Below are 25,733 nucleotides of genomic sequence, written 5' to 3' on the forward strand. Positions count from 1 at the left end.
TGAGTCCTCAGACAGACCTGCATGGTGGATCAGACATAACTGTCTTCAGTCTGGATCTGCACTGAGGGACTGTGCATCATCAGATTCCTCTTTCTCCATGGTGGAGCTCACCTGCTCAGGTAAGTCCATCAGTGACATCATCTCTGACAGTAATACTCTCCTTCCTCTGTCACAGTGATAGTTGGTGGTTTCCATTGAACTGAACTGTAAACTTATGGAGGATGACGGCTTCCTAAAGGGTAGAGAAGTTAGCTTGTTCCTGGAGGCTCATTGATTCAAACTGAAACAATCTGAACCTTTAATCAACCTGCTGTGGTTCACTCACACACTCTGCAGTTCTCCTGAGCCAGCTCAGTCACATCCACCTTACAAACAACTACATCACAAATGAATATAGTTGTTGGTCTGTGTCTGAACAAAGAAGCAACAGTTTGTTAACAGGTTAAATATCTTCCAATCATTTGTGTAGGAAACTATTGTGTATGCAGTGTTGTGTGAATGTCTTATTAACATGTTGATGGTCTCAGATGAATCAAACTGCAGCTGTTTTCTGTCTGATCTGAAGGCAGCTGAGGATGTTAATGTGTTTCCTCCTCTGCTCTCTGACTCCTCTGTATTACACATGAATGTAGGAGTTCTCTGTGCTGTGTGATCATCTCTCAGTGATCAACGTTCATTTATCTCAACAAACAAATGAGGAGAAAACAACATTCAGCTTCTCACAGAAGAAGAAGGATTCATCATCTTGTTCCACACTGAATGTAGACAATGTTCATCCAGGTGCCAGACGGTTTTATTTGTAGTGAAATACACAACAAAAAGACAGTCTAGCATCAGTACTCTCCTGTTGCTTCTACTGTGACTGTGTCCACTATGACTGGGCTAACTTCCTTCAGCAAAGGATTACAGCGCCAGTCACTAACATAACAAACTAATACAACAACACATCTGAAAATAATCTGAGCCCCTAAAATGTCCAGGGTGCCACACCTCTCTGTATTTACAGACCTGCTGCTTCAGCCAATCACCTCTCTGTATTTACAGACCTGCTGCTTCAGCCAATCACCTCTCTGTATTTACAGACCTGCTGCTTCAGCCAATCACCTCTCTGTATTTACAGACCTGCTGTTGTAATGACAGATATGTGTGCATCGTAGTAAAATGTGAGAACAACAAGAAAGTCGAAAGGTCAATAGTTGTACCAGTTGAGGATTTCACAACAAGCCTTTTAAGGAATTGTGTTGGTAACACTTTATATTAAGGTCCTTGTAATAAGCATTAGTTAGTAGGTAATAGGTCCCTTTTAAGTCCTTATAAGATGCTTACTAACATTATTATGTCTTTATAAGACTATATAAGTGTTAATAACACCATTATAATATAGTTAATATCAGATTATCAGGCATTCATAAGAACTTATAAGAAACTTGTTCACAGTTTGTAGATGCTTAAGAACATTAATAAAAGCCTCACGAGTATCTTATAATTGTTCATAATAGCATTACAAACACATATATTGAGACAACTAACCCATTGTGTCACTGTCATGCCTTTACTAATCTTTTTTTGTTTGCTTTATTAATATTAAAATATACTTTATTGTGCATCTATTTTCAGTTAACTATGCACCTGTTAACAGTTAATTATGCTTTTTGCAGCTACCGGATCTAAAGCAAGAACAATGCCTTATTAATGCTAATGAATATTTTATTATGCATTTATTAATGATTAACAATGACTTTCACAGTTTCCACATCTGGAATGAACACTACATGTGGTCAAGGTTGATGAAATGGGAAGAAAAAATGGCACAACAATACAAATGTTTCAACGGTGAAGCCCGAAATTGTTTTATTTATTGCTGCATGTGGCAATAAGTAAAGTAAAATAAAAATCTTATAAAGACATAATAATGTTAATAAGCATCTTATAAGGACTTAAAAGGGACTTATTACCTATTAACTAATGCTTATTACAAGGACCTTAATATAAAGTGTTACCGTTGTTTTTACCATATCGATATCCCCAAAGGAGATCAGGAAGCCAACACTTGCGAGAAAGTTGTTAGGCTTCCAGGAAATCAAATCTTGGCTGAACACTCCACTCAGGTTGACCTGACACACACACAATAACAAATGATGCCCACACGCAAAACAGTAGTATAAAGAGTCTGAAGGGGCATAGGTCGCTGTTCTTCGCTGTTCATTGTTCTGCTGTTGTCATCGGTTCGTTGGTGTCTGCTGTGTTTGCTATATCTTCAATAAAGTCCCAGTTGGCTGTTCGGTGACTCCTGTTCTCAGTCTCTTACTTTAGAGTTACTGAAGTTAAGTAATCCAGTAGTTCTTTTACATAATCACGTCACGACAACAGTCTTTGAAGGGAAGCGACGGTCAGTGGTGGCTCTGAGGAGCATCCTCTCTGCGCAGGTGAAAGGGGCCCTAACAAGGTAAGACAATATTTGTTTCAAAAAAACTCCTTACACTCATTCAGAATTGACCAAAGCAAAAACAACCAAAAACTCACCGTCCGTGGCTGGGGGTGGTCTGAGAGTCACTGCATGAACCGTTTCTCTCTCAGACGGAAAAAGAATTTGGCGGGGAAGGAGAGCAGAAGCGGAAAACGCCAGTTTCTGTGCACAGAACAGCTGCTAAATATATACTTATTTATGAGGGTAAAATGAAATTGTTTATGATTGGGTTACGTTGTGTCTAAAACGAAAAACAGACATAAATTAGCAGCAGCTGGGGAACAGGGTTGGCAGTGTACCTGGGGAAGGTGACGATGCGGTCAAAGAGGACTGTAAATTGTTATTGAAGGGAAAAGCAGTAAAAACGGTCAAGACGACCGCACAGGGTGTTGTAGCCTTGGGATAGGCAGTTAAGACGGTCAAAAAACAGGACTGTGTAGCGTAAATGAAGGGAAAGGCAGTTAATATGGTCAAGAGGACCAAAATTCATGTTGTGTGTAATGTTCAAAGTGCCAAATAAGAAATGATAAGAGATCAGCAAAGGTTGAGTCTAGAAGAGACCAAAAGTTTTGTTTTCAGTGAAAAGCCGGTCTAGAGAGACTAGCGTGTCTTTGTGTTCTGTGTTTGTTTGTTTTTTCAGGCTTAAGTGAGACAAGTGAAATGCAAACAATCGAAACAAACAACTTTTTAAGTTAATGTTGAGCTAAAGTGATAAAAGAAATTAATAAACCCAGCTGGGATTAAATAGAGATAACATAAATTACAATCAAACTGACCAAAAAGGCTGCAGCCAAACAATAATTACACCATGAGCATGAATTTAAATTGATCAACATCAAATATATAAAGTATTTTGTAAATGAATGCCTCTTGTAATAAATAGCGTGACTGTCTGCGGGCCGCTGCGTGAATGACATGTGTAGAGAACGCTGAGAGATGTGTGTGTTTCTCAGCCAATAACCTCTGATGGTTGATTAGACTACATTTTAAACACAGATCATCTTTTTATCCTATTTATCTTTTTTAACCTGTTTTACCTGAAAGGTCAGAGCAATGGATCACAGATAACCTTGATCTGCAGATCATAGTGTGTTTTTAAATCAATCCCTTTGATAGAACAATGAATTACAGCATTTTAACTCAGCACCTTTATCTTTTCCTTTTACACACATGTTTAAATATGTTTTAACTCATATTGTTTCCATTCATTCATTCAGAATTACAGCATTCTTATAACCATTACACTGACACAGCTGGAACAAGCAGCATGTGATTGGCACTGCTGTTCATAGAGGCAGGAGACTGTTAGATGCTTTCAAATTCATTATTTAAGTAATGAACTGTTGGCTGTGCATTATTTGCATGTTATTTATCTTACCAACATATTCATCAGCATGCAACATCATTGATTAACAGTGGAGACAATCAAACTGTTTTGTTGTCCCTGAAACTTGTGTAGGACAATTTCTTTCCACACAAAACATTTGATCAGTAATTGATAAGAGAATCAATGAAGAACTGGACCAACTAGCAGAATAGATTATTGTATTGGTATCAATAAAATCTGATCAATTCCTGTCCAGAGGCCGAGGCCCGGCTACCAGAGACTCCACAGCTCCAGGAGGGGACCTCCTGAGATGTTTTATATTTGTCATGATATATAAGGTGGTAAATAAAGATCAGTATTAAATATTAAATCCTCTCTCTCTCCAGACTCTGTCAGGCTGGTGAATGGGACTAGTCTGTGTTCAGGCAGACTGGAGGTGAAGTCTGAGCAGTCGTGGTCCTCAGTGTGTGAAGCTGACTTTGACCAGCAGGATGCAGAGGTGGTCTGTAGGGAGCTTGGCTGTGGGGCTCTTTCAGTCCTCCAGGGGGCGCTCTATGGAGAAGTGGAGGCTCCAATGTGGACCAAAGAGTTCCAGTGTGGAGGCAATGAATCTGCTCTCCTGGACTGTAGAAGATCAGACTCAGCTAGAAGAACCTGCTCACCTGGTAAAGCTGTTGGACTCACCTGCTCAGGTAGAAGAGGAGCTGCAGCTTTGATTTGTCTTCATTTCTGTTCTAATGAAACTCACTTTATTCTTTTACTGATGACTCTCTTGTTTCTGTTCAGAGAGTGTCAGGTTGGTGGGAGGAGCCAGTCGCTGTGCAGGTACACTGGAGGTTAAACAGGGAGAGTGGAGACCAGTGACTTACAATGTCTTTCGCTGGACCCTGAATGATGCAGCTGTTGCCTGCAGAGAATTGGACTGTGGCTCTGCTGTTTCAACTGGACGCAGATATAAGTCCTCAGACAGACCTGTATGGAGGATCAGACTTCACTGTCTTCAGTCTGGATCTGCACTGAGGGACTGTGTATCATCATCAGAGTACTCTTCCTTCATCATGGAGCTCACCTGCTCAGGTAAGTCCATCAGTGACATCATCTCTGACAGTAATACTCTCCTTCCTCTGTCACAGTGATAGTTGGTGGTTTCCATTGAACTGAACTGTAAACTTATGGAGGATGACGGCTTCCTAAAGGGTAGAGAAGTTAGCTTGTTCCTGGAGGCTCATTGATTCAAACTGAAACAATCTGAACCTTTAATCAACCTGCTGTGGTTCACTCACACACTCTGCAGTTCTCCTGAGCCAGCTCAGTCACATCCACCTTACAAACAACTACATCACAAATGAATATAGTTGTTGGTCTGTGTCTGAACACAAATGACACTGACACAGCTGGAACAAGCAGCATGTGATTGGCACTGCCGTTCATAGAGGCAGGAGACTGTTAGATGCTTTTGTGGCGATAGCAGTAAGGGCTTTCAATTTGAATTTGTGTTGCTCGACAACGCCACCTTGGGAATTGCACCCAAGTAATTATTTATCATTTATCAAAGTCACCATAAAAAGTACAGTGAGGACATTGGTTCGTTTTACTCAGGCAAGACGCATGTTTCCAAGTACAAAATTATTTTACAACAAATTATTATGTTAAAATTCATTCATACAACAAGATAAAGATAAAAAGAACCTAATCAGTGGCTGAGGCTTACTGGTGGGGAAGGACTAGTGAAGGGGGACGGGACTCAAAACTAAAAAAAAGAAAAGGGTTCACCCAAGCACACGTGGCAGCCACACACTTGTGATATCACCAACACCAGAGCACAGCACACAGGAAGGACACCACCGGCCTGCAGCAACTGAGAAAGGATAAACAAAAAAAGATAATTACAGAGAAGTCAAATATACAACAATGTGTAAATTTAAAAAGACAATTTAAGCAATAATTAAATAATATTGACTAAAGAAAATAATTTACTTAGATTAAACAAAAGTAAACAAATTTAACCAAAAGTAAAGAAAACAAATAACCACAAAGCAATATCTAAATTACAAAGAAAATAATCAGATTATCAAAATAAACTAGAAACTAACTGAACAAATCACCAAATCAGTTAAAGAGAAGCAAATACAAATGATCCAGAAAATAGGATTAAATCATTGTTCAGTTAAAAATGAGCTAAAGTAAGTTAAAGCTGTCCGTTACAGGCTAAGCCAGCCGCAGCCTGAATCTATAGAGCAGCACAGAGCTGCAGAGGAGGTAGCAATGAACTAGGTGCTGCTGGAGACACCGTAGTGTGTTAAACAGCAGAGGTGAACGTCTCAAAACAGCACAGCTACACCAAAACAGCCGAGACAAAGTCCCGCAGATCCAGTCTGTGATAGACAGATAGAGGGTTCAGAAGCAGACAAGGCCGAAACCAAGGAGAACCAAATAGGAGACGAAAAGAGGAAACAAAACAAAGCACAAAGCAGCAGCGGTCCCGATCAGCTGGTGGCGGGTCACGTGATCGCCACCGGTGGATGACGATGAGCGCTCCCTGGCAGCAAACATTAAATTAGTATGGCTAAGAGGCTGAGGCCGCGCTACCAGAGACTCCACAGCTCCAGCTCCAGGAGGGGACCTCCTGAGATGTTTTATATGTGTCATGATATATAAGGTGGTAAATAAAGATCAGTATTAAATATTAAATCCTCTCTCTCTCCAGACTCTGTCAGGCTGGTGAATGGGACTAGTCTGTGTTCAGGCAGACTGGAGGTGAAGTCTGAGCAGTCGTGGTCCTCAGTGTGTGAAGCTGACTTTGACCAGCAGGATGCAGAGGTGGTCTGTAGGGAGCTTGGCTGTGGGGCTCCTTCAGTCCTCCAGGGGGCGCTCTATGGAGAAGTGGAGGCTCCAATGTGGACCAAAGAGTTCCAGTGTGGAGGCAATGAGTCTGCTCTCCTGGACTGTAGAAGATCAGACTCAGCTAGAAGAACCTGCTCACCTGGTAAAGCTGTTGGACTCACCTGCTCAGGTAGAAGAGGAGCTGCAGCTTTGATTTGTCTTCATTTCTGTTCTAATGAAACTCACTTTATTCTTTTACTGATGACTCTCTTGTTTCTGTTCTAATGAAACTCACTTTATTCTTTTACTGATGACTCTCTTGTTTCTGTTCTAATGCAACTCACATTATTCTTTTACTGATGACTCTCTTGTTTCTGTTCAGAGCCTGTCAGGTTGGTGGGAGGAGCCAGTCGCTGTGCAGGTAGACTGGAGGTGAATCGGGGAGAGTGGAGACCAGTGAGATACTATGACTGGACCCTGAAGGAAGCAGCTGTTGTCTGCAGAGAATTGGACTGTAGCTCTGCTGTTTCAACAGGAAGCAGAGATGCGTCCTCAGACAGACCTGCATGGACGATCAGACGTGACTGTCTTCAGTCTGGATCTACACTGAGGGACTGTGTATCACCAGGTTCCTCTTCCTCCATGGTGGTGGAGCTCACCTGCTCAGGTAAGTCCATCAGTGACATCATCTCTGACAGTAATACTCTCCTTCCTCTGTCACAGTGATAGTTGGTGGTTTCCATTGAACTGAACTGTAAACTTATGGAGGATGACGGCTTCCTAAAGGGTAGAGAAGTTAGCTTGTTCCTGGAGGCTCATTGATTCAAACTGAAACAATCTGAACCTTTAATCAACCTGCTGTGGTTCACTCACACACTCTGCAGTTCTCCTGAGCCAGCTCAGTCACATCCACCTTACAAACAACTACATCACAAATGAATATAGTTGTTGGTCTGTGTCTGAACAAAGAAGCAACAGTTTGCTAACAGGTTAAATATCTTCCAATCATTTGTGTAGGAAACTATTGTGTATGCAGTGTTGTATGAATGTCTTATTAACATGTTGATGGTCTCAGATGAATCAAACTGCAGCTGTTTTCTGTCTGATCTGAAGGCAGTTGAGGATGTTAATGTGTTTCCTCCTCTGCTCTCTGACTCCTCTGTATTACACATGAATGTAGGAGTTCTCTGTGCTGTGTGATCATCTCTCAGTGATCAACGTTCATTTATCTCAACAAACAAATGAGGAGAAAACAACATTCAGCTTCTCACAGGCAAGGCAAGGCAAGGCAGTTTTATTTATATAGCGCATTTCATACACAATGGCAATTCAATGTGCTTTACATAAAACAGAAAAACATGTAATTTGAGAAACTTAAAACATACAATTAACCCCCACCCCACCCCCCCATAATAAAAACAAAGTACAGAAAAATTCAAAGACATAAATAAAATGATTGCAGCATAAAATAATAAATTAGCTTTAAAATCATTAAAAGGACATAGAGTGCAAATGAAAGTGTGGAAATGAAAGATTAAAATGTAAAGTGCTTTAAAAGAGCTCAATCATAAGCTCAGGAGAAGAGAAATGTTTTTAACCTGGATTTAAAAGTGTTCACAGTTGGGGCTGATTTCAGTTCTGCTGGTAGTTTGTTCCAGTTGTGTGCAGCATAACAGCTAAAAGCTGCTTCACCATGTTTAGTTTGAACTCTGGGCTCAACTATCTGACCTGAGTCAGTAGATCTCAGAGCTCTACTGGGTTTATATTCTACTAACATGTCATTCATGTATTCTGGACCTAAACCATTCAGTGATTTGTAGACCAGTAGCAGAACTTTAAAATCTATTCTATAGCTGACTGGGAGCCAGTGTAAAGACTTTAGAACTGACTGGGAGCCAGTGTAAAGACTTTAGAACTGACTGGGAGCCAGTGTAAAGACTTTAGAACTGACTGGGAGCCAGTGTAAAGACTTTAGAACTGACTGGGAGCCAGTGTAAAGACTTTAGAACTGACTGGGAGCCAGTGTAAAGACTTTAGAGCTGACTGGGAGCCAGTGTAAAGACTTTAGAACTGACTGGGAGCCAGTATAAAGACTTTAGAACTGACTGGGAGCCAGTGTAAAGACTTTAGAACTGGAGTAATGTGCTCTGATCTCTTTGTTCTGGTTAAAACTCGAGCTGCAGCGTTCTGAATGAGCTGCAGCTGTTTAATGCTTTTTTGTGGGAGTCCAGTCAGAAGACCGTTACAGTAGTCGAGTCTACTTGAGATGAAAGCATGAATCAACTTCTCCTGGTCTGTTTGAGACATAAAACCCTTCACTCTGGATATGTTCTTAAGCTGATAGAAGGCTGTTTTGGTGATTGATTTGATGTGACTGCTGAAAGTCAGATCTGAGTCTATCAGCACGCCAAGGTTTCGGACTTGGTCCTTAGTTTTAGAGAGAGTGACTCGAGATGTTTACTGACAGCAATCCTCTTCTCTTTATTGCCAAAAACAATGACCTCAGTTTTGTCCTGATTTAATTGAAGGAAATTTTGGTTCATCCAATTAGTTACTTGCTCTAAACAGTGACACAATGACTGTATTGGACTGTAGTCATCTGGGGACAGTGCTAGGTATATCTGTGTGTCATCTGCATAACTGTGATAGTCTACATTAGAGTTCTGCAGAATTTGACCCAAGGGCAGCATATATAGACTGAACAGAAGGGGTCCAAGAACTGACCCCTGAGGAACTCCACATGCCATAGACACTCGATCAGATTCATAACTTCCAATGGTCACAAAATAACTCCGCTCTTCCAAGTAGGACCTGAACCAGTCTAGGACTGTTCCGCTGAGTCCTGCCCAAGTTTCCAACCTGTTCAACAGTATACTGTGATCCACAGTGTCAAACGCAGCACTGAGGTCCAACAGGACCAGAACTGACACCTTGCCTGAGTCAGTGTTCAACCTCATGTCATTTAACACTCTAATAAGAGCTGTTTCTGTTCTGTGGTTAGGTCGGAAGACTGATTGAAATTTGTCAAAAAGGCCACTGGAGTTCAAGATATTACTGAGTTGATTAAAAAACACTTTCTCAACGATCTTGGCTATAAAAGGAAGATTTGAGATAGGTCTGTAGTTGGTTAACATGGACGCATCCAGCGTTCTCTTTTTTAAGAGTGGCTTAATGGCAGCTACTTTTAGGAGTTTAGGAAACACACCTGATTTAAGTGAGCTATTTATTACTTGTCACAAATCTGTTTGGACAGAGTTCACAATAGTTTTAAAGAAATCTGATGGCATTGTGTCAAGACAGCATGTTGATGGTTTTAGATGCTGCACTGTTTCCTCTATGGTTTTTTGGTCAACTGTTTTAAATTCTGACATTGCAGTTGAGTTATTCCTGGGAGGTCTGAGGGATTGCATCATTTTATTGTTTTGTTGATTTGTGTTGATATTTAACCTTATGGACTGGATGTGTTCACTGAAAAAGCAAATTCATTGCATTTTTCTGTGGAAAGGAGTTCTGGAGCTATCTGTTGAGGGGGGTTTGTAAGCTTATCAACCGTAGCAAACAGAGTACGAGTGTTGTTGATGTTCTTATTAATTATTTCAGAGAAGTGTTGCTGTCTAGCTTTGAGTAACTCATATTTAAAATTACAAAGACTTTGTTTGTAGAGGTCAAGGTGAATTTGAATTTTAGTTTTTCTCCACTTACGCTCTGCCTTCCTGCATTCTGTTTTTAAAGCCTTTATCATCATAGTGTTCCTCCATGGTGTTTTCTTTCTGCTCAAGGTTGTCTTAGTTTTAATAGGTGCAACAGCATCCATGACATTTGAGATTTTCCAGTTAAATTTATCCAGGAGTTCATCAACTGACTCTGCACTCACAGTTGGTGACATAGCTATAGCCTCCATAAACTTTGCACTGGTATTCTCATTTATGTACCTTCTCCTAACAGACACAGAGGTTAACTGAACATTTGGAATGATCTGTAAGTCAAAGAACACACAGAAATTATCTGAAAGAGCCAAGTCCTTAACATCAACAGAAGAAATATCAACACCTTTAGAGATAACCAGATCCAGAGTGTGGCCTCGAGTGTGTGTGGGCCCTTTCACATGTTGCAAGAGGCCAAAAGTGTCAAGTAGAGCAGAGAGTTCTTTGGCATTACTGTCCGTGTTATTGTCTACATGAATGTTAAAATCCCCTGTTATGATAAAGAAGTTGTAGTCAGTGCAGATAACTGACAGCAGTTCAGCAAACTCATCAATGAATTTTCCTGAGTATCTTGGAGGTCTATAAATGATTAAAAAAAGAACTTTTGGATCACCTTTTAATAAAAAACAGAGATGTTCAAAAGAGCTAAAATCACCTAATGTAATTTCCTTGCAGTGAAATACAGATTTAAAGATGGCAGCAACTCCCCCGCCTTTCTTACCAGTTCGACACTTGTTCATAAAACTAAAATTTGTTGGTGCTGCCTCATTGAGAATAGCACAACAGCTACATTCAGTCAGCCATGTTTCACTAAGAAGTAAAAAATCAAGATCATAGGTCATAATAACTAGCAGTGATTTGTTGGCTAGCGATCTGATATTGAGTAGAGCTAACCTTGTGGAGATAACAGGAGACACTGGTATATTTTGAGGTTGACATGCTATACTTAGTAAATTAGCAGATTTAATTGAACTCTTGTTATTTCTCACCAGTTTAACCATTCTTCTGTTACCTGTCATCACAGGGATTGAGAAAACTACCTGAACTCCATAGGGCCCTGACTTTTCCTGGGGGAGAACATTATTGGTATCAGTATTGCAGCCTGGACCCGGCACATATCAGTCAGACTCACAGATGATCTGAGTCAAAGGAGGTGGGGGGGCTCTGTGACTCTTGGATGATGGTTGTTTCCAGCGTGGTGGAATGGGAGGGGCTCGACGATGGGGGAAGTTGAGGGGAGAAAAAATGGGATTTGGGCGTGGTGTGAGTTGGATTCCAACATTGACAAGGTCATTCATCCTGTCGGTGAAATCCAGAAGTGGGGAGTCCTGACTGAGTGGAGAGAATGAAAGGCTGGTGGGTGAAAGTTGGGAGTCTCCAGGTGGGGCTAGGGGAGACTCCACTTGTCGGGTTGTTGGGGCTGGGGGAGACTCCACTTGTCGGGTTGTTGGGGCTGGGGGGGACTCCTTCTGTTGGGTTGTTGGGGCTGGGGGAGACTCCTCCTGTTGGGTTGTTGGGGCTGGGGGAGACTCCTCCTGTTGGGCTGTTGGGGCTGGGGGAGACTCCTCCTGTTGGGCTGTTGGGGCTGGGGGAGACTCCTCCTGTTGGGTTGTTGGGGCTGGGGGAGACTCCTCCTGTTGGGCTGTTGGGGCTGGGGGAGACTCCTCCTGTTGGGTTGTTGGGGCTGGGGGAGACTCCTCCTGTTGGGGCTGGGGGAGACTCCTTGTGTTGGGGCAAGGATGATGACATTAAATCCTCTCTCTGGGTGTGTTGACTTTCATGGTCAGTCCTTATCTCAGGCGGTAACAATTCTTCTCCAGAATGTTGTCTTATCTGTTGTTTTGGATTGTCTTGTCTTGTCTTGTCCTTGGCAGGGGCTGCTGGTGACTGACGCACAAAATCAAAAATGTTGTAGCTTAACAGCTGTACTCCTGACTTGTTAAGGCAAAATCCATCTGCCTTAAAGAGGTGTCTGCGTTCCCAAAAAATGTTGAAATTGTCAATAAAATTCACTGATTGAGCGGCACACGTATCTTTGAGCCATCTGTTGAGCATCATCAGCCTGCTGAATCTCTCGTCTCCTCGCCGAACTGTCGGTAGAGGTCCACTGATAAACACCTCAGTATTCAGACATCGAACTTTGTTCAGCAGATCATTAAAATCCCGTTTCAATACCTCTGATTGTTGCTTGATAACATCAAGCGCTCCTGTGTGTATGATGAGAGATTTCACTGTCGGATGCTCAGCAGTGATTTCCAGAATTTTCTCTGCGATATCGGACACCATGTCATTGGTAAAACAGAGTACTTTGGTGTTTTTGTTGAAAAAGTGTTTTATCATATTCACAGCTCCGTCACCCACTATCAGCGTCTGAGGCCGAGTGGTTAGCTCTTTTTGCAGCCTTTTAGTTTTTGATTTAGCCACATACCTTTCTCTGGTGCTGGAAGATGACCTTTCTTTTGGGGAGTTAGGGTCTTGTAAAAGTGGAGCAAATCTGTTCTCTAGTAGAATCCTTGTGTCTTGGGTCGGTTTGCTCTTACTTTTTGTTTTTGCCACAGTCCACGGCTGTTTTCTCCTTGGTACTGGGGTTGAAGAGACCCTCCTGTGCGATAGCAGTGCAGGCCACTCAGTTTCATCACGAGCCTCCGGGTGCTGGGTTCTGCCTGTTAACCGTCTTCCCATATCTAAGGGAAGCGATGATTTATTCTTTGGCTTTGCACCAAGAGAGTTCCAGGGAGGACTACTGGTTGATTTACTGCCGTAACCACCAGCCTCCTGCTTCTTGGTGGTGCTAATTAGCTGTCTGTTAGCCTGCTCCTGAGTGGTTTCATTCCCATATTGTCCATTTACCTCCACGTTGACTTCAAGTCGCTGAATTTTCGTCTCCAGTACCGCTATCTTCTGGAGAAGTTTGTGGTAATCATCCGTGGAAAAGGGAGGCATCTTGCTGCTAATTAGCTTAGCTTAGCTGAGCTCCTCAATCCCAGTCACTATAGTGCAGGCTTGTGCTGCTGATAGGCCACACTCACGAAGTAAAAGAGTTTAAATAATAATGGTAGCCTTGAGATACTTTCATAAATTAAGTTCCCAGTGATATTGAAGTATCCAGGACCCGCTTTCCATAAATTTTGTAGCAAAAGGACAGGATTTCAATGGAAAAAAGAAAAGTAAAGCGGAGAGCAAAGAGCGAAGCGTCTGCACTCAAGCAAAGCAGGAAGTAGGAAGAAGGATTCATCATCTTGTTCCACACTGAATGTAGACAATGATCATCCAGGTGCCAGATGGTTTTATTTGTAGTGAAATACACAACAAAAAGACAGTCTAGCATCAGTACTCTCCTGTTGCTTCTACTGTGACTGTGTCCACTATGACTGGGCTAACTTCCTTCAGCAAAGGATTACAGCTCCAGTCACTAACATAACAAACTAATACAACAACACATCTGAAAATAATCTGAGCCCCTAAAATGTCCAGGGTGCCACACCTCTCTGTATTTACAGACCTGCTGCTTCAGCCAATCACCTCTCTGTATTTACAGACCTGCTGCTTCAGCCAATCACCTCTCTGTATTTACAGACCTGCTGCTTCAGCCAATCATCTCTGTGTCTCCTACCATGGATGGGGTCTCCGGGGCCCAGCAGCAGGGGTTTCAGGTTCTCCAGGGCTCCAGCTTCACCATCAGCTGCTCCGTCCAGCCTCAGTACCCAGGAGGCTGCTTCCAGCTCACCTTCAGCTCCTCCAACACAACATACAACTACACCCAGCCAGCTGTCAATCACTCTGCTGACTTCCTGTTTCCTGCTGCAGACCCCGCCCACCAAGGAAGCTACAGCTGTGTTTATGGCGTGTATGTTTTTCCTCATAACTTCTCCTTTGAGAGCCGTCTGCTCTCTCTCACTGTCACAGGTAAGCTGAAGCAGAGTGTGAAGCTCAGTCCAACTGAGACGTCACACTGACTTTGTTTCCATGTTTGATAAAAAGTCATGAGGCAGCCGGAGCGACCCAGCGACCTACAGAGAGCTGAGTCACAATCTGATGAAGGAGCTGTAAACTGTTTCCTTCCCGGCTTCTTTAACATTATTCAACCATAACAACTGTGTTGTAGTGGAAAGTAAAAGTGAAGCCAGATAAGCACTATAATGATAATAAACCGGGTTTACATGATGAACTCAGAGCTTCACCAGGATCACATCTGATTTAACTGCATGTAAAGATGTTGACTGTTAACAATCAGTTGAATCATTTTAAGCAGACAGGAGCTTTAAGGAGAGAATCGGCAGACTTTCATTCATTCTTTCAAAGCAGCTGTGAACACATGAGTGGTTTTTGTTGAACATCATCAGCATACAGAGAGGATCAGATGAACTTATTCTCTAAGAGCTGAATCAACAAGCTGCTTCAGACTTCACTGATTTAAGGAGATTTAACGTCATTAAAGTTTCTGTTTGATGGGAGCTGTTGTCGTCATGATGTCATGTGATCTAATGTGATGACTGAATGTGTCTCATCAGATCCAAAAGTTTTTATCATCAGACTGGTCGTCGTCCTGCTGGTGGCTCTGCTGCTGTGTAATACTGCCCTCTATTTCATCCTGAAGGTACTGAACATGTTTGTTTAGAGGACTGGTTGAAATGAAGCACTCAGCCTGTTTATACTGCAGAGAGGAGTGATGCAGTCACTTATGGCCCTTTTCCACTGCACGATTTAGTAACGGTACGGTACGGTACGGTACGACTCTACCCACTTTGTGCCCTTTTTCACTGGGGGCCGGACCTGGGAACCATTTTTCGTACCTGTTTCAGAGGTGGTACTAACCGAGCCGAACTGATACTAAATTGTCACGTGAACAGCGCTGTCCACTGATTGGTCGAAGGAGATGTCGTCATACATGCGACGAAGCTCAGGGTCTTTAAATAATCACCCGAGCCACAGAGCAAACAGCAGCAGCAGTACCGCCTCGATGTCATCCAGTGCCTTCATCGTTGTTGTTTACTTTACTGACTGCGGCATGGGCACATTAGTAGTCGCCTGCAAATTACGTCACGGCAGTGTCGACCCCGCCAACTCCGCCCATTCCAAGTAGTCCGACTAGTACCTCTTGGCAGTGGAAAAGGAACAGGGCCGGTTCTAAAAGTGGGTAGAGTCGTGCCGCGCTAAAGCGTACCGTACCGTACCGTACCGATTCTGCAGTGGAAAAGGGCCATTAGATCTGTGTTGTCATGTCTCTCCAGGCCAGCAGGGGGCAGAAATCAGACCCACAGGAGAACATTGAGCTGGATTATTATAACCTGGGTGTTGCCAGAGCTGAAGGAGAGCCGGCTGGAGAGGAAGGAGAGCCGGCTGGAGAGGAAGGAGCTCGGGGAGCAGAGTAGGACCTCCGAGGAGCCACACAAACCCATATTTCAATATTCCATATTGTTCGATTCCACAGCTTCTGATTTCCATCCAGCACCAACGCTCAGTGCCAAAACAGGAAGTAGTAAGACCTTTATTAAAACCACTAGAAGAAGAGCAGAGAAGAGATCTGATTGGACCATTTGTAACATAATTATCTGTTTATAATTATAGTTTGACAGAATATTAATCTCTCTTGTGAACATTTTTACTTAACCCTTTACGTACTGTTCAGTGACGTGCGGTGAGGTTCATGTCTGGTGAGGCACTGACTTCATCACAATCAGATTTACAAACATATGAACCCTACAGAGTAGCTTATTCACCGTTTGATTGGCAGCAGTTAACAGGTTATGGTTAAAATCTCATATCAGCTTTCTTTACACATACAAACTGTAGCACACAAAAAACACATTTAATATAAAAAACGTAATTGTGCTATGTAATCCTCCATACTGAAAAAAGGCCAGACAAGAAGGGAAAAAACGGATGACTTGCCGACTTGCTCACTGTAGTTGTAGCTTACTGTCACTTATTCTGCAGCTAATGAGTCGTAATAAGAATCCCTGGGATCAGGAGCGCCCCCTGCCATGAGGCCCGGAGAACTGCGTGCCTCACTTAGTGACTTTTTGCAGCCGTTTTATGGGTTAGGGTTCGGCTCAGCACACGAAACACGCTACAAACACTGTACATTATATCATCAGCTAAACTATGGAAATTTAGTTCATATAGTAAAAGTGTTTGAACATGTTAATAGCGACATACAGAGAGACAGCTGTACTGTCTCACTGCATAGCATGCCAGCGCAGTAAGCCGAGTCATTGCGCAATCCATGCTGAGGCTCGTCTCGCTGCTGCCTCACTGCGCGTCTCTTTTCAGTGTTTGATCAGTACATGTGAAAATTCAGAGATTTTGAATAAAAATAATCCGAAACTGGTTAAGTTATGTAGAAATATACGTTATAGTGCAAATCACTGGACAAATATAAGCATTTATTATTTTTTTCATTTTTAAGTCTTTTTCCATGATAACAGGTGAGGCACGGACTCACCTGCCTCCCCTGACCGCACGTCACTGGTACTGTTCATATTCTCTCCTCTCATACTAGATAAATAGTGTTGGGAAGATTACTTTGGAAATGTAGTTGTTTACAATTACAAGTTACCCTGTTGAAAATGTAATAGTAGTGTAACTATTTCAATTACTTTCTCAAAGTAATGTAACTAATTATATTTGATCACATTTTGATTACTTTTCTTCATTTTGAATGAATGCTCTCGACTGTTAACCATTTTCACATTTTAAGACCTGATAGTGTTACTGTACTGTGTTAGGGCCTTTGTCTGCTTTCTGTATGAAGTGGTGTTTGCAGACATCCCAACCCTCCCAAGGGAGTTTTGTTCCGGGGGGGGGGGGGTTACACTTGGTGTTGGTCCGGGGGAAGGGTGCGATCAGTGTCGTATAAGGATGCTTTGCTCTCACGCACGCTGAATTTATAGTCACACATATACACACGTGCACAGACACTCTCTAGTGTGCACTCTGCTCACTCACTCCAGACTCCAGGAGATTGTGTTTTTTATTTGCGGTCGTCAGGGAGCCGCTATCATGTGCGGGAGATGGGATGTCTGTGTTTGTATTTCCAACACAGGAACGTATTCTACTGCGCCTCCGACATGTTGCTGAGTTTGACTGAATGGCACATGACCAGAGATAGCATCAGGATCCAAGGAAGGAGGAGGTTGATATGAAAAAAAACATATTCGATAAATCTGAGTTTTTGCGGCGATTTTTTTAAATGTAACTAATAATGTTGTGATGTTGCTCTACAGTGCCTCCTAGTGGTATTTTGCAAGGTGCTTTTTTAGTATGAAAGTCCTTGTTTTTTATTGGTTATCACGGTCATGTGATTAGGGTCTCAGATGAGAGCAGCCATCTTGTTTAGTTTTGTGTGACACGTGCCACTGTCCTGTAATCCATTGCATCCGTCCCTGTTGAGCCTTGGAGAAGCTTTGTTTGTAAGTTTATATTATAAATTATATTTGTATTATTCATAGTTTCGAATATTGTGATGGTTTATTTCATATTTTTCAAGATTTATAAGTGAATGCTAAAATTCATATTTTTCTTATATGTAACATATTTACTCATTTATAACACCTTTTCTATGTACATTTATGGACGTTTTTCTGTGTTTATTTGTAGTTAACAAGAAAGAAAGACTGTTCTTGGCATTGTTGAGTACGGTGACAAAGATCTACAGTAAACAGACTTCAACTTACTTCACGAACAAAGTGTTTAGCTATCTGTCACTCCGTGAAGCCACGCACGTAGGGGACAGAATAAATGTACTCTGGAAATTTCCAAAAGCAACTGTAATTTAATTACGCATTTTCTTACAGTAATGTAACGGATTACAATTGTGTAAATTTTGTAATTAAATTACGTAACGTCGTTATATGTAATTCGTTACTCCCCAACACTGTAGATAGATAGATAGGTAACCAGTAACCATTGTGATTATTGAGGTAGAACAGTGATACAGAGGGTAGAGATTAAGCAGAGAAGTCTATCTATTTTCCTTTTATTGCCAGATTGTACAGTTGTATGGCCCTAGGGACAAATGATTTACTCAGTCTGTCAGTTTTGCATGACAGTGAGCGTAGTCTCCAGCTGATCAAGCTCTTCTGCTGGATGATGGTGATTGCTCAGGGTCCTTTTGTCTGCTACGGAAGTGATGCTCTCCAGTTCAGCTCCCACAACAGAACCAGCTTTCTTTACCAGCCTATCCAGTCGCCTGTCATCGCTCTTCTTAGTGCTTCCTCCCCAGCACACCACCGCATAGAAGAGGATGCTGGTGACCACAGAATGGTCAAACATCCTGAGGAGTTTGCTGTAGACATTGAAGGTCCGTAGCCTCCTCAGGAAGTACAGCCAGCTCTGTACTTTCTTGTAGATGGCATCAGTATTGGCTGACCAGTTTATTGTCCAGGTGTACCCCCAGATACTTATATGTGCTTACCACCTCCACATTGACTCCCTCAATGGAGACTGGTAGCAGCGCAGGCTTTGACCTATGGAAATCCACCACCATCTCCTTGGTCTTAGCAGTGTTAAGTTGTAGGAGGTTGAGTTTACACAAAGTCCTCCACCAGGACCCTGTACTCCCCCTTCTGCCCATCTCTGATACACCCCACAATTGCAGTATTGTCCGATAACTTCTGCATGTGGCATGACTCATTGTTGTCGCTGATGTCAGACATATACAGGGTGAACAGGACAGGAGAGAGCACGGTTCCCTGAGGTGATCCAGTGCTGCATACCACAGTGTCAGAGAAGCAGTCCTTTAGTCTGACGAATTGTGGCCGCCCTGTCAGGTAGTCAGTAATCCAGGATACCAGGTGAGCGTCCACATCCATCTGCAAGAGCTTGTCTCCTAGCATGAGGGGTTGAATGGTGTTTGAAAGAGCTGGAAAAATCAAAGAACATGATTCTCACAGCGCCTTCCCCCTTGTCCAGGTGAGAATGTGTCCTGTGCAGTAGATATGTGATGGCATCGTCCACTCCAACCTTCTCCTGGTATGCAAACTGTAGTGGGTCTAGTGACTGGGGTCTAGTGACTGGGGTCTAGTGACTGGGGTCTGAGTATGTGCTAAAGCAGTCTCTGAGGGCGACCGGCTGGAAGTCATTGAGTTGGCTTGGGTGTGGCTTCTTTTGGACAGGGATAAGACATGATGTCTTCCAGTGTTGGGGCCCTACCAAGACGTAGACTGAGGTCAAATATGTACTTTAGTTCAGCAGCGCAGGTCCTGAGCATTCTAGGACTCACTTTGTCCGGACCCGCTGCCTTCCTGGGATTAAGTCTCTTCAGTCCTGCTCTGACTTGGTCTCCCGTAATCGTAGGGGGGAGGGGCGGGGTGGGTGGGGGGTGTTTCAGTAGACAGTGGCTGGTGATTGAGGTCGGTGACGCCTTTTATGATGGGGGGTGTTGGGAGATGAGGGGGTGGGGGGGGTGAGATCTGTATATAATTATAGTTTGACAGAATATTAATCTCTTGTGTGAACAGCTGTAACATTTTTACTTAACCCTTTACGTACTGTTCATATTCTCTCCTCACAGTTTGTTCTCCTCTTAAAAAGTCATCAAATTTCAGAATAAAAGACATTTGCAGTGTTTTTACAAGCTGTTAAATGTCAAAACGGGTCAAATTTGACAGAATGTAAGAGTTGAATATTTACATGAATCCAGAGTTTTATGATCTCATCTGGATAAATGTTGAGTCAAGAAATCATTTAAAAATCTATCCGCATGTTTGATGAGTTTATATCTTTGTTTCTTCTCTTCCTTTTATAGACTATATACTACTTATTCAGCTTAGATGTGTTATTGAGTTATTGAACTTTTTGAGTTAATGTAACCGAACAAAAGGAAATATTTAGTGAAATGAAGTGTTTTATCTTTGTTCTGCTGTTTCCAATAAATAAATCTGATGTTTGACAGAATTGAATGTTTGTTCAGCCTTCATTTATTGTATGTGACAGTTTCATGCTAATAAATCAGTTTCTAATACAGTACACGGCATAAATGAGTAACCCGTTCTGAACATACAGAAATATTTATTTTCTAAATGATCACCATTAAAACTCAAAGGATGACAAAATTAAAATTCATTAAACGTATATTTAATAGAGAAATAGAAAGATATGCCATCAATATCTGTAAAATAAGTAAATTAGGCAACTGTGCTTAAATATAGAGACAAGAATGTAATATTCTAGTACTGATTCTGTCCTCCTTTACTTTGAGTACTTTGAACTAGTTTGTTTGAAAGGTGCTATATAAATAAAGTTTGATTGATTGACCCACAGCAGCAGACAGACACGGCAGTAACTACACCACCGCTCCCTCTGCTGGAGCTTTGCAGTAACTACACCACCTCTCTGCTGGAGCCCTGCAGTAACTACACCACCTCTCCCTCTGCTGGAGCCCTGCAGTAACTACACCACCGCTCCCTCTGCTGGAGCCCTGCAGTAACTACACCACCTCTCCCCCTGCTGGAGCCCTGCAGTAACTACACCACCTCTCCCCCTGCTGGAGCCGTGCAGTATCTACACCACTGTGCCCTCTTCTGGAGCCCTGCAGTAACTACACCACCTCTCCCTCTGCTGGAGCCCTGCAGTAACTACACCACCGCTCCCTCTGCTGGAGCCCTGCAGTAACTACACCACCTCTCCCTCTGCTGGAGCCCTGCAGTAACTACACCACCTCTCTGCTGGAGCCCTGCAGTAACTACACCACCGCTCCCCCTGCTGGAGCCCTGCAGTAACTACACCACCTCTCCCTCTGCTGGAGCCCTGCAGTAACTACACCACCGCTCCCCCTGCTGGAGCCCTGCAGTAACTACACCACCTCTCCCTCTGCTGGAGCCCTGCAGTAACTACACCACCTCTTCCTCTGCTGGAGCCGTGCAGTAACTACACCACCTCTCCCTCTGCTGGAGCCCTGCAGTAACTACACCACCGCTCCCTCTGCTGGAGCCCTGCAGTAACTACACCACCTCTCCATCTGCTGGAGCCTTGCAGTAACTACACCACCTCTCCCTCTGCTGGAGCCGTGCACTAACTACACCACAGCTCCCTCTGCTGGAGCCCTGCAGTAACTACACCACCTCTCCATCTGCTGGAGCCCTGCAGTAACTACACCACAGCTCCCCCTGCTGAAGCCCTGCAGTAACTACACCACCTCTCCCTCTGCTGGAGCCCTGCAGTAACTACACCACCTCTCTGCTGGAGCCCTGCAGTAACTACACCACCGCTCCCCCTGCTGGAGCCCTGCAGTAACTACACCACCTCTCCCTCTGCTGGAGCCCTGCAGTAACTACACCACCGCTCCCCCTGCTGGAGCCCTGCAGTAACTACACCACCTCTCCCTCTGCTGGAGCCCTGCAGTAACTACACCACCTCTTCCTCTGCTGGAGCCGTGCAGTAACTACACCACCTCTCCCTCTGCTGGAGCCCTGCAGTAACTACACCACCTCTCCATCTGCTGGAGCCTTGCAGTAACTACACCACCTCTCCCTCTGCTGGAGCCGTGCAGTAACTACACCACTGCTCCCTCTGCTGGAGCCCTGCAGTAACTACACCACCTCTCTGCTGGAGCCCTGCAGTAACTACACCACCTCTCTGCTGGAGCCCTGCAGTAACTACACCACAGCTCCCTCTGCTGGAGCCCTGCAGTAACTACACCACCTCTCCATCTGCTGGAGCCCTGCAGTAACTACACCACAGCTCCCCCTGCTGAAGCCCTGCAGTAACTACACCACCTCTCCCTCTGCTGGAGCTCTGTAGTAACTACAACAACACTACAGCTGCTGTTAGATTAACATTAGAAACAGAAAACATGAGGAAACACACAAAGAAGTCTTCTCACAGTGCTGCAGCTGACTAAACTACATTTAAAACACAAGATCATTATTCAATCTGTCACTTTTCATTTGATTTAGCTCAATTATTGCTTGATCTCATTCTTTGGTGTTCAAAGAAAATCAAAGTAAAGTAAGTCTCAGTATCTCCTTGAGCATTAATTGTGAATAAAAAGTAAATGAGCACAAATATACAGAATATAGGATAAAGTTAAATAAAAGCTAATGTGTCTTTACTTGTATGTTAAGTAACAAACTTCACTCTGGACTTATTTCACATATAATAGTGTGTTATGGTGTTACAGTAAATCAGAGGCAAGCAGACCATCATTTCATATTGATTTACACAAACCCAGGAAGAGGAAGACAAAAGAGGAAGAGCTGAGACAAACACTGATGATTGGTCTTTGGTACTTATGTTTGATTTCAATAATAATAATAATAATAATAATAGATGTTGTACACTTCATGGTCATACTACAACAGCTGTTTGGGAAATATATATTGTTGTATAATTTCACCTCATTTATTCTAATAGGTTGTCGGCTCAACGATCTCCTTTGATTGCTTTTGTCTGTTTAGATTTCTGTGATTGTTTTCTGAGGATAACACATCTTTTTATATTAGGAGGAATGTTTGAGAGAGACATTAAAGAGTTAGAGTCTCAATACTGTTAAACAGTTATTGATTCATATTGAAGTTATTAATGATTCATCTCAATAAAAGATAACAGCATATATTTCCCAAACAGCTGTTGTAGTGTGAGCAGGAGCAGACTGATGTGTGTGCTGATTTTAGAGTCTTTATATTTAATAGCAGAGCAGTACCGGACCGGGCAGTCTGACAGAAGGCCAGCCGACCCGGATTATCCTCACAGCACCGGACCGGGCAGTCTGACAGAAGGCCAGCCGACCCGGATCATCCTCACAGATCTTCCACTTGGTGTGCGTACGCGTGGTTCTGAAGGACGGGCAGCTGAGACCCTCCATGGATGAAAGTAGGACCCAAATATATATTTTTTCTTTCAAAGTAAAACTCAGTAAAACTTGTAAGTTTCTTAGTTTCCACATAATTCCATGTCCTCCATTTAAATTCATGTTTCAGCATCATGTTTCATTCATGCTGATATATCAGGAGTAGTGAGGAGTAATGAGGAGCAGAGAGGAGTAATGAGGAGCAGAGAGGAGTAATGAGGAGCAGAGAGGAGTATCCAGTAACAATCTGTTGGATTCATTTTGTATTGCAAGTTTATCATTACATCATTTATTAGTAGTGTGGAGAGATGAGAGAGAGAGAGAGAGAGAGAGAGAGAGAGAGAGAGAGAGAGAGAGAGAGAGAGAGAGAGAGAGAGAGAGAGAGAGAGAGAGAGAGAGAGAGAGAGAGAGAGAGAGAGAGAGAGAGAGAGAGAGAGAGAGAGAGAGAGAGAGAGAGAGAGAGAGAGAGAGAGAGAGAGAGAGAGAGAGATAGAGATAGAGAGAGAGAGAGAGAGAGAGAGAGAGGATTTGTGGGTAATGAAGTCATTTGAGCTGCTGTGTTGCATTAACTATGAACTCTATATGAAGCGCTCTGTTTCTAGACTATTAAGAGCTTTATAGAGCAATAAAAGGATGTTAAAACAAAGCGTTGGTCAGTGCAGAGACTTTAAAATCAGTCAAACAGGATTCTTAAAGTTTAAGGATCCTTTTTAAAAGTGTCAGTAAAAGTGATCAGAGTGGTCTGCAGCAGTTTCACACTAACTCTTATCTGATCTCAACATGTAAGGAAACGTGTCATCACTCATTTCTGCTGAACTTAATCAGATGAGAAGAGAGGAGAGGAGGGGGGGAGGGGAGAGGAGAGGCGAGAGGAGGAGGAGGAGAGAGAAGGAGAGGGGGAGAGGAGAGGAGAGGAGGGGTGGAGAGGAGAGGAGAGGAGAGGAGAGGAGGAGGAGAGGAGGAGAGAGAAGGAGAGGGGGAGAAGAGAGGAGTGGAGGGGAGGAGAGTAGAGGAGAGGAGAGGAGCAGGGGAGGAGAGGAGGAGGATGCACACACACATGCATATGTTACTTCCTGTCACTTCCTGCACACACACAGCTATTAATAGTATAAAGGGCCTAATAAGAAGAGGAAGGCCTCATGCATTCTTTAGGCCACGTGTTTCTATAGCAACCTTTGAATTGAATTAGACTTTTGATTTGATCCTTAGACGTGTCCCACCTTGTAAGTTAGATATGAGCTACAGACTCACTGATGCTTTACAGCTCTATGGGATGAATTCATGCTATGGAAGGCATCAAGAGTTCCTTCCTTCCTTCCTTCCTTCCTTCCTTCCTTCCTTACTGATGCTTTACAGCTCTATGGGATGAATTCATGCTATGGAAGGCATCAAGAGTTGTGCAACCATGAAAAATGATCACGCATCACTTCTGAGAAGAGGCGGATCACTTGGTTTTTTTCACGGCTGATGAAATAAAAGATGAAACATGTGATTGTCAGAGGAGAGCTGACGAGTGGGTCAGACAGAGACAGACGGTCTACCTGGTCATGGATCTCCTGCTGATGCTGTTGCTGTTGCTGTGGAGCTCAGGTAGGACTCTGCTTTAATCATCAATGTGTTCAAGCTTCAAAACCTCACCTGTAAAAGTCATGAAGAAGAAAAGCAGCTGATAGTTTTCACACAGTTTAATGACTCATGTGTTTCCATGGAAGTTGTAATAAGTTGGATTTTGATGCTCCTCTATGAGTTCACATTATTTTTCATCACTTTAAACTCAAACACATTTTCAAAAGCTTTTGTGTGATGACAGAAATACATCCAGTCGTCCAATTAAAACTGGACAAAGTGTTTAGTATGTAAAGTCATCAAAGTAAAAAGTAACTGCAGTAGAATAAGATACAGATCAGCGGCCAATCAGAGACCGGAGGTCCTGTTACCATGGCAACGGGCAGACGTTTAGCGGCTGGTACAGGACGCGCTGTTGCGCAACACTTTGTTCTTATCAAACATACGAAGTTGAGCTGCTTCCTGTATCTCTGTCACACACACACACACATAGAGAAACACACATACACACACACACACACACACACATAGAGAAACACACATACACACACACACACACACACACACATAGAGAAACACACATACATACACACACACACACACACACACACACACACACACATACACACACATACACTCATACACTCATACACACACACAAACATACACACACATATACACACACACACTTTCACACACACACACACACACACACACACACACATACACACACATACACTCATACACATATACACACACACACACCTTCACACACACACACACACATGCACACACATACACATAGACACACACACACACACACACACACACACACACACACACACACACACACACACACACACACACTACCTGTTTTCATCACTGATGGGGTCCACACACACACACACACACACATACACACACACACTACCTGTTTTCATCACTGATGGGGTCCACACACACTCACACACACACACTACCTGTTTTCATCACTGATGGGGTCCACACACACACACATAGACATAGAGAAACACTCACACACACACATAGAGAAAC

General features: G+C 43.0%; 1 protein-coding gene and 1 long non-coding RNA gene across 2 annotated transcripts in view; both read left to right on the forward strand.

The window, feature by feature from the left end:
• Nucleotides 1-25,733, forward strand: part of LOC128361018 (scavenger receptor cysteine-rich type 1 protein M130-like) — a 56,299-nt gene continuing 30,566 nt past the window's right edge. Inside the window, exon 1 of the mRNA XM_053321590.1 lies at nt 1-119. Coding sequence (XP_053177565.1) covers nt 98-119 — 22 coding nt within the window. The 5' untranslated portion in view covers nt 1-97. The remainder of the gene's footprint in view (nt 120-25,733) is intronic.
• LOC128361036 (uncharacterized) overlaps nt 24,493-25,733 on the forward strand; it is a 9,319-nt gene continuing 8,078 nt past the window's right edge. The window contains exon 1 of the long non-coding RNA XR_008321543.1: nt 24,493-24,701. This is a non-coding gene — a long non-coding RNA (uncharacterized LOC128361036). The remainder of the gene's footprint in view (nt 24,702-25,733) is intronic.

This window comes from Scomber japonicus, chromosome 6 (assembly GCF_027409825.1).
Source record: "Scomber japonicus isolate fScoJap1 chromosome 6, fScoJap1.pri, whole genome shotgun sequence".
Taxonomy (NCBI): Eukaryota; Metazoa; Chordata; class Actinopteri; order Scombriformes; family Scombridae; genus Scomber; species Scomber japonicus.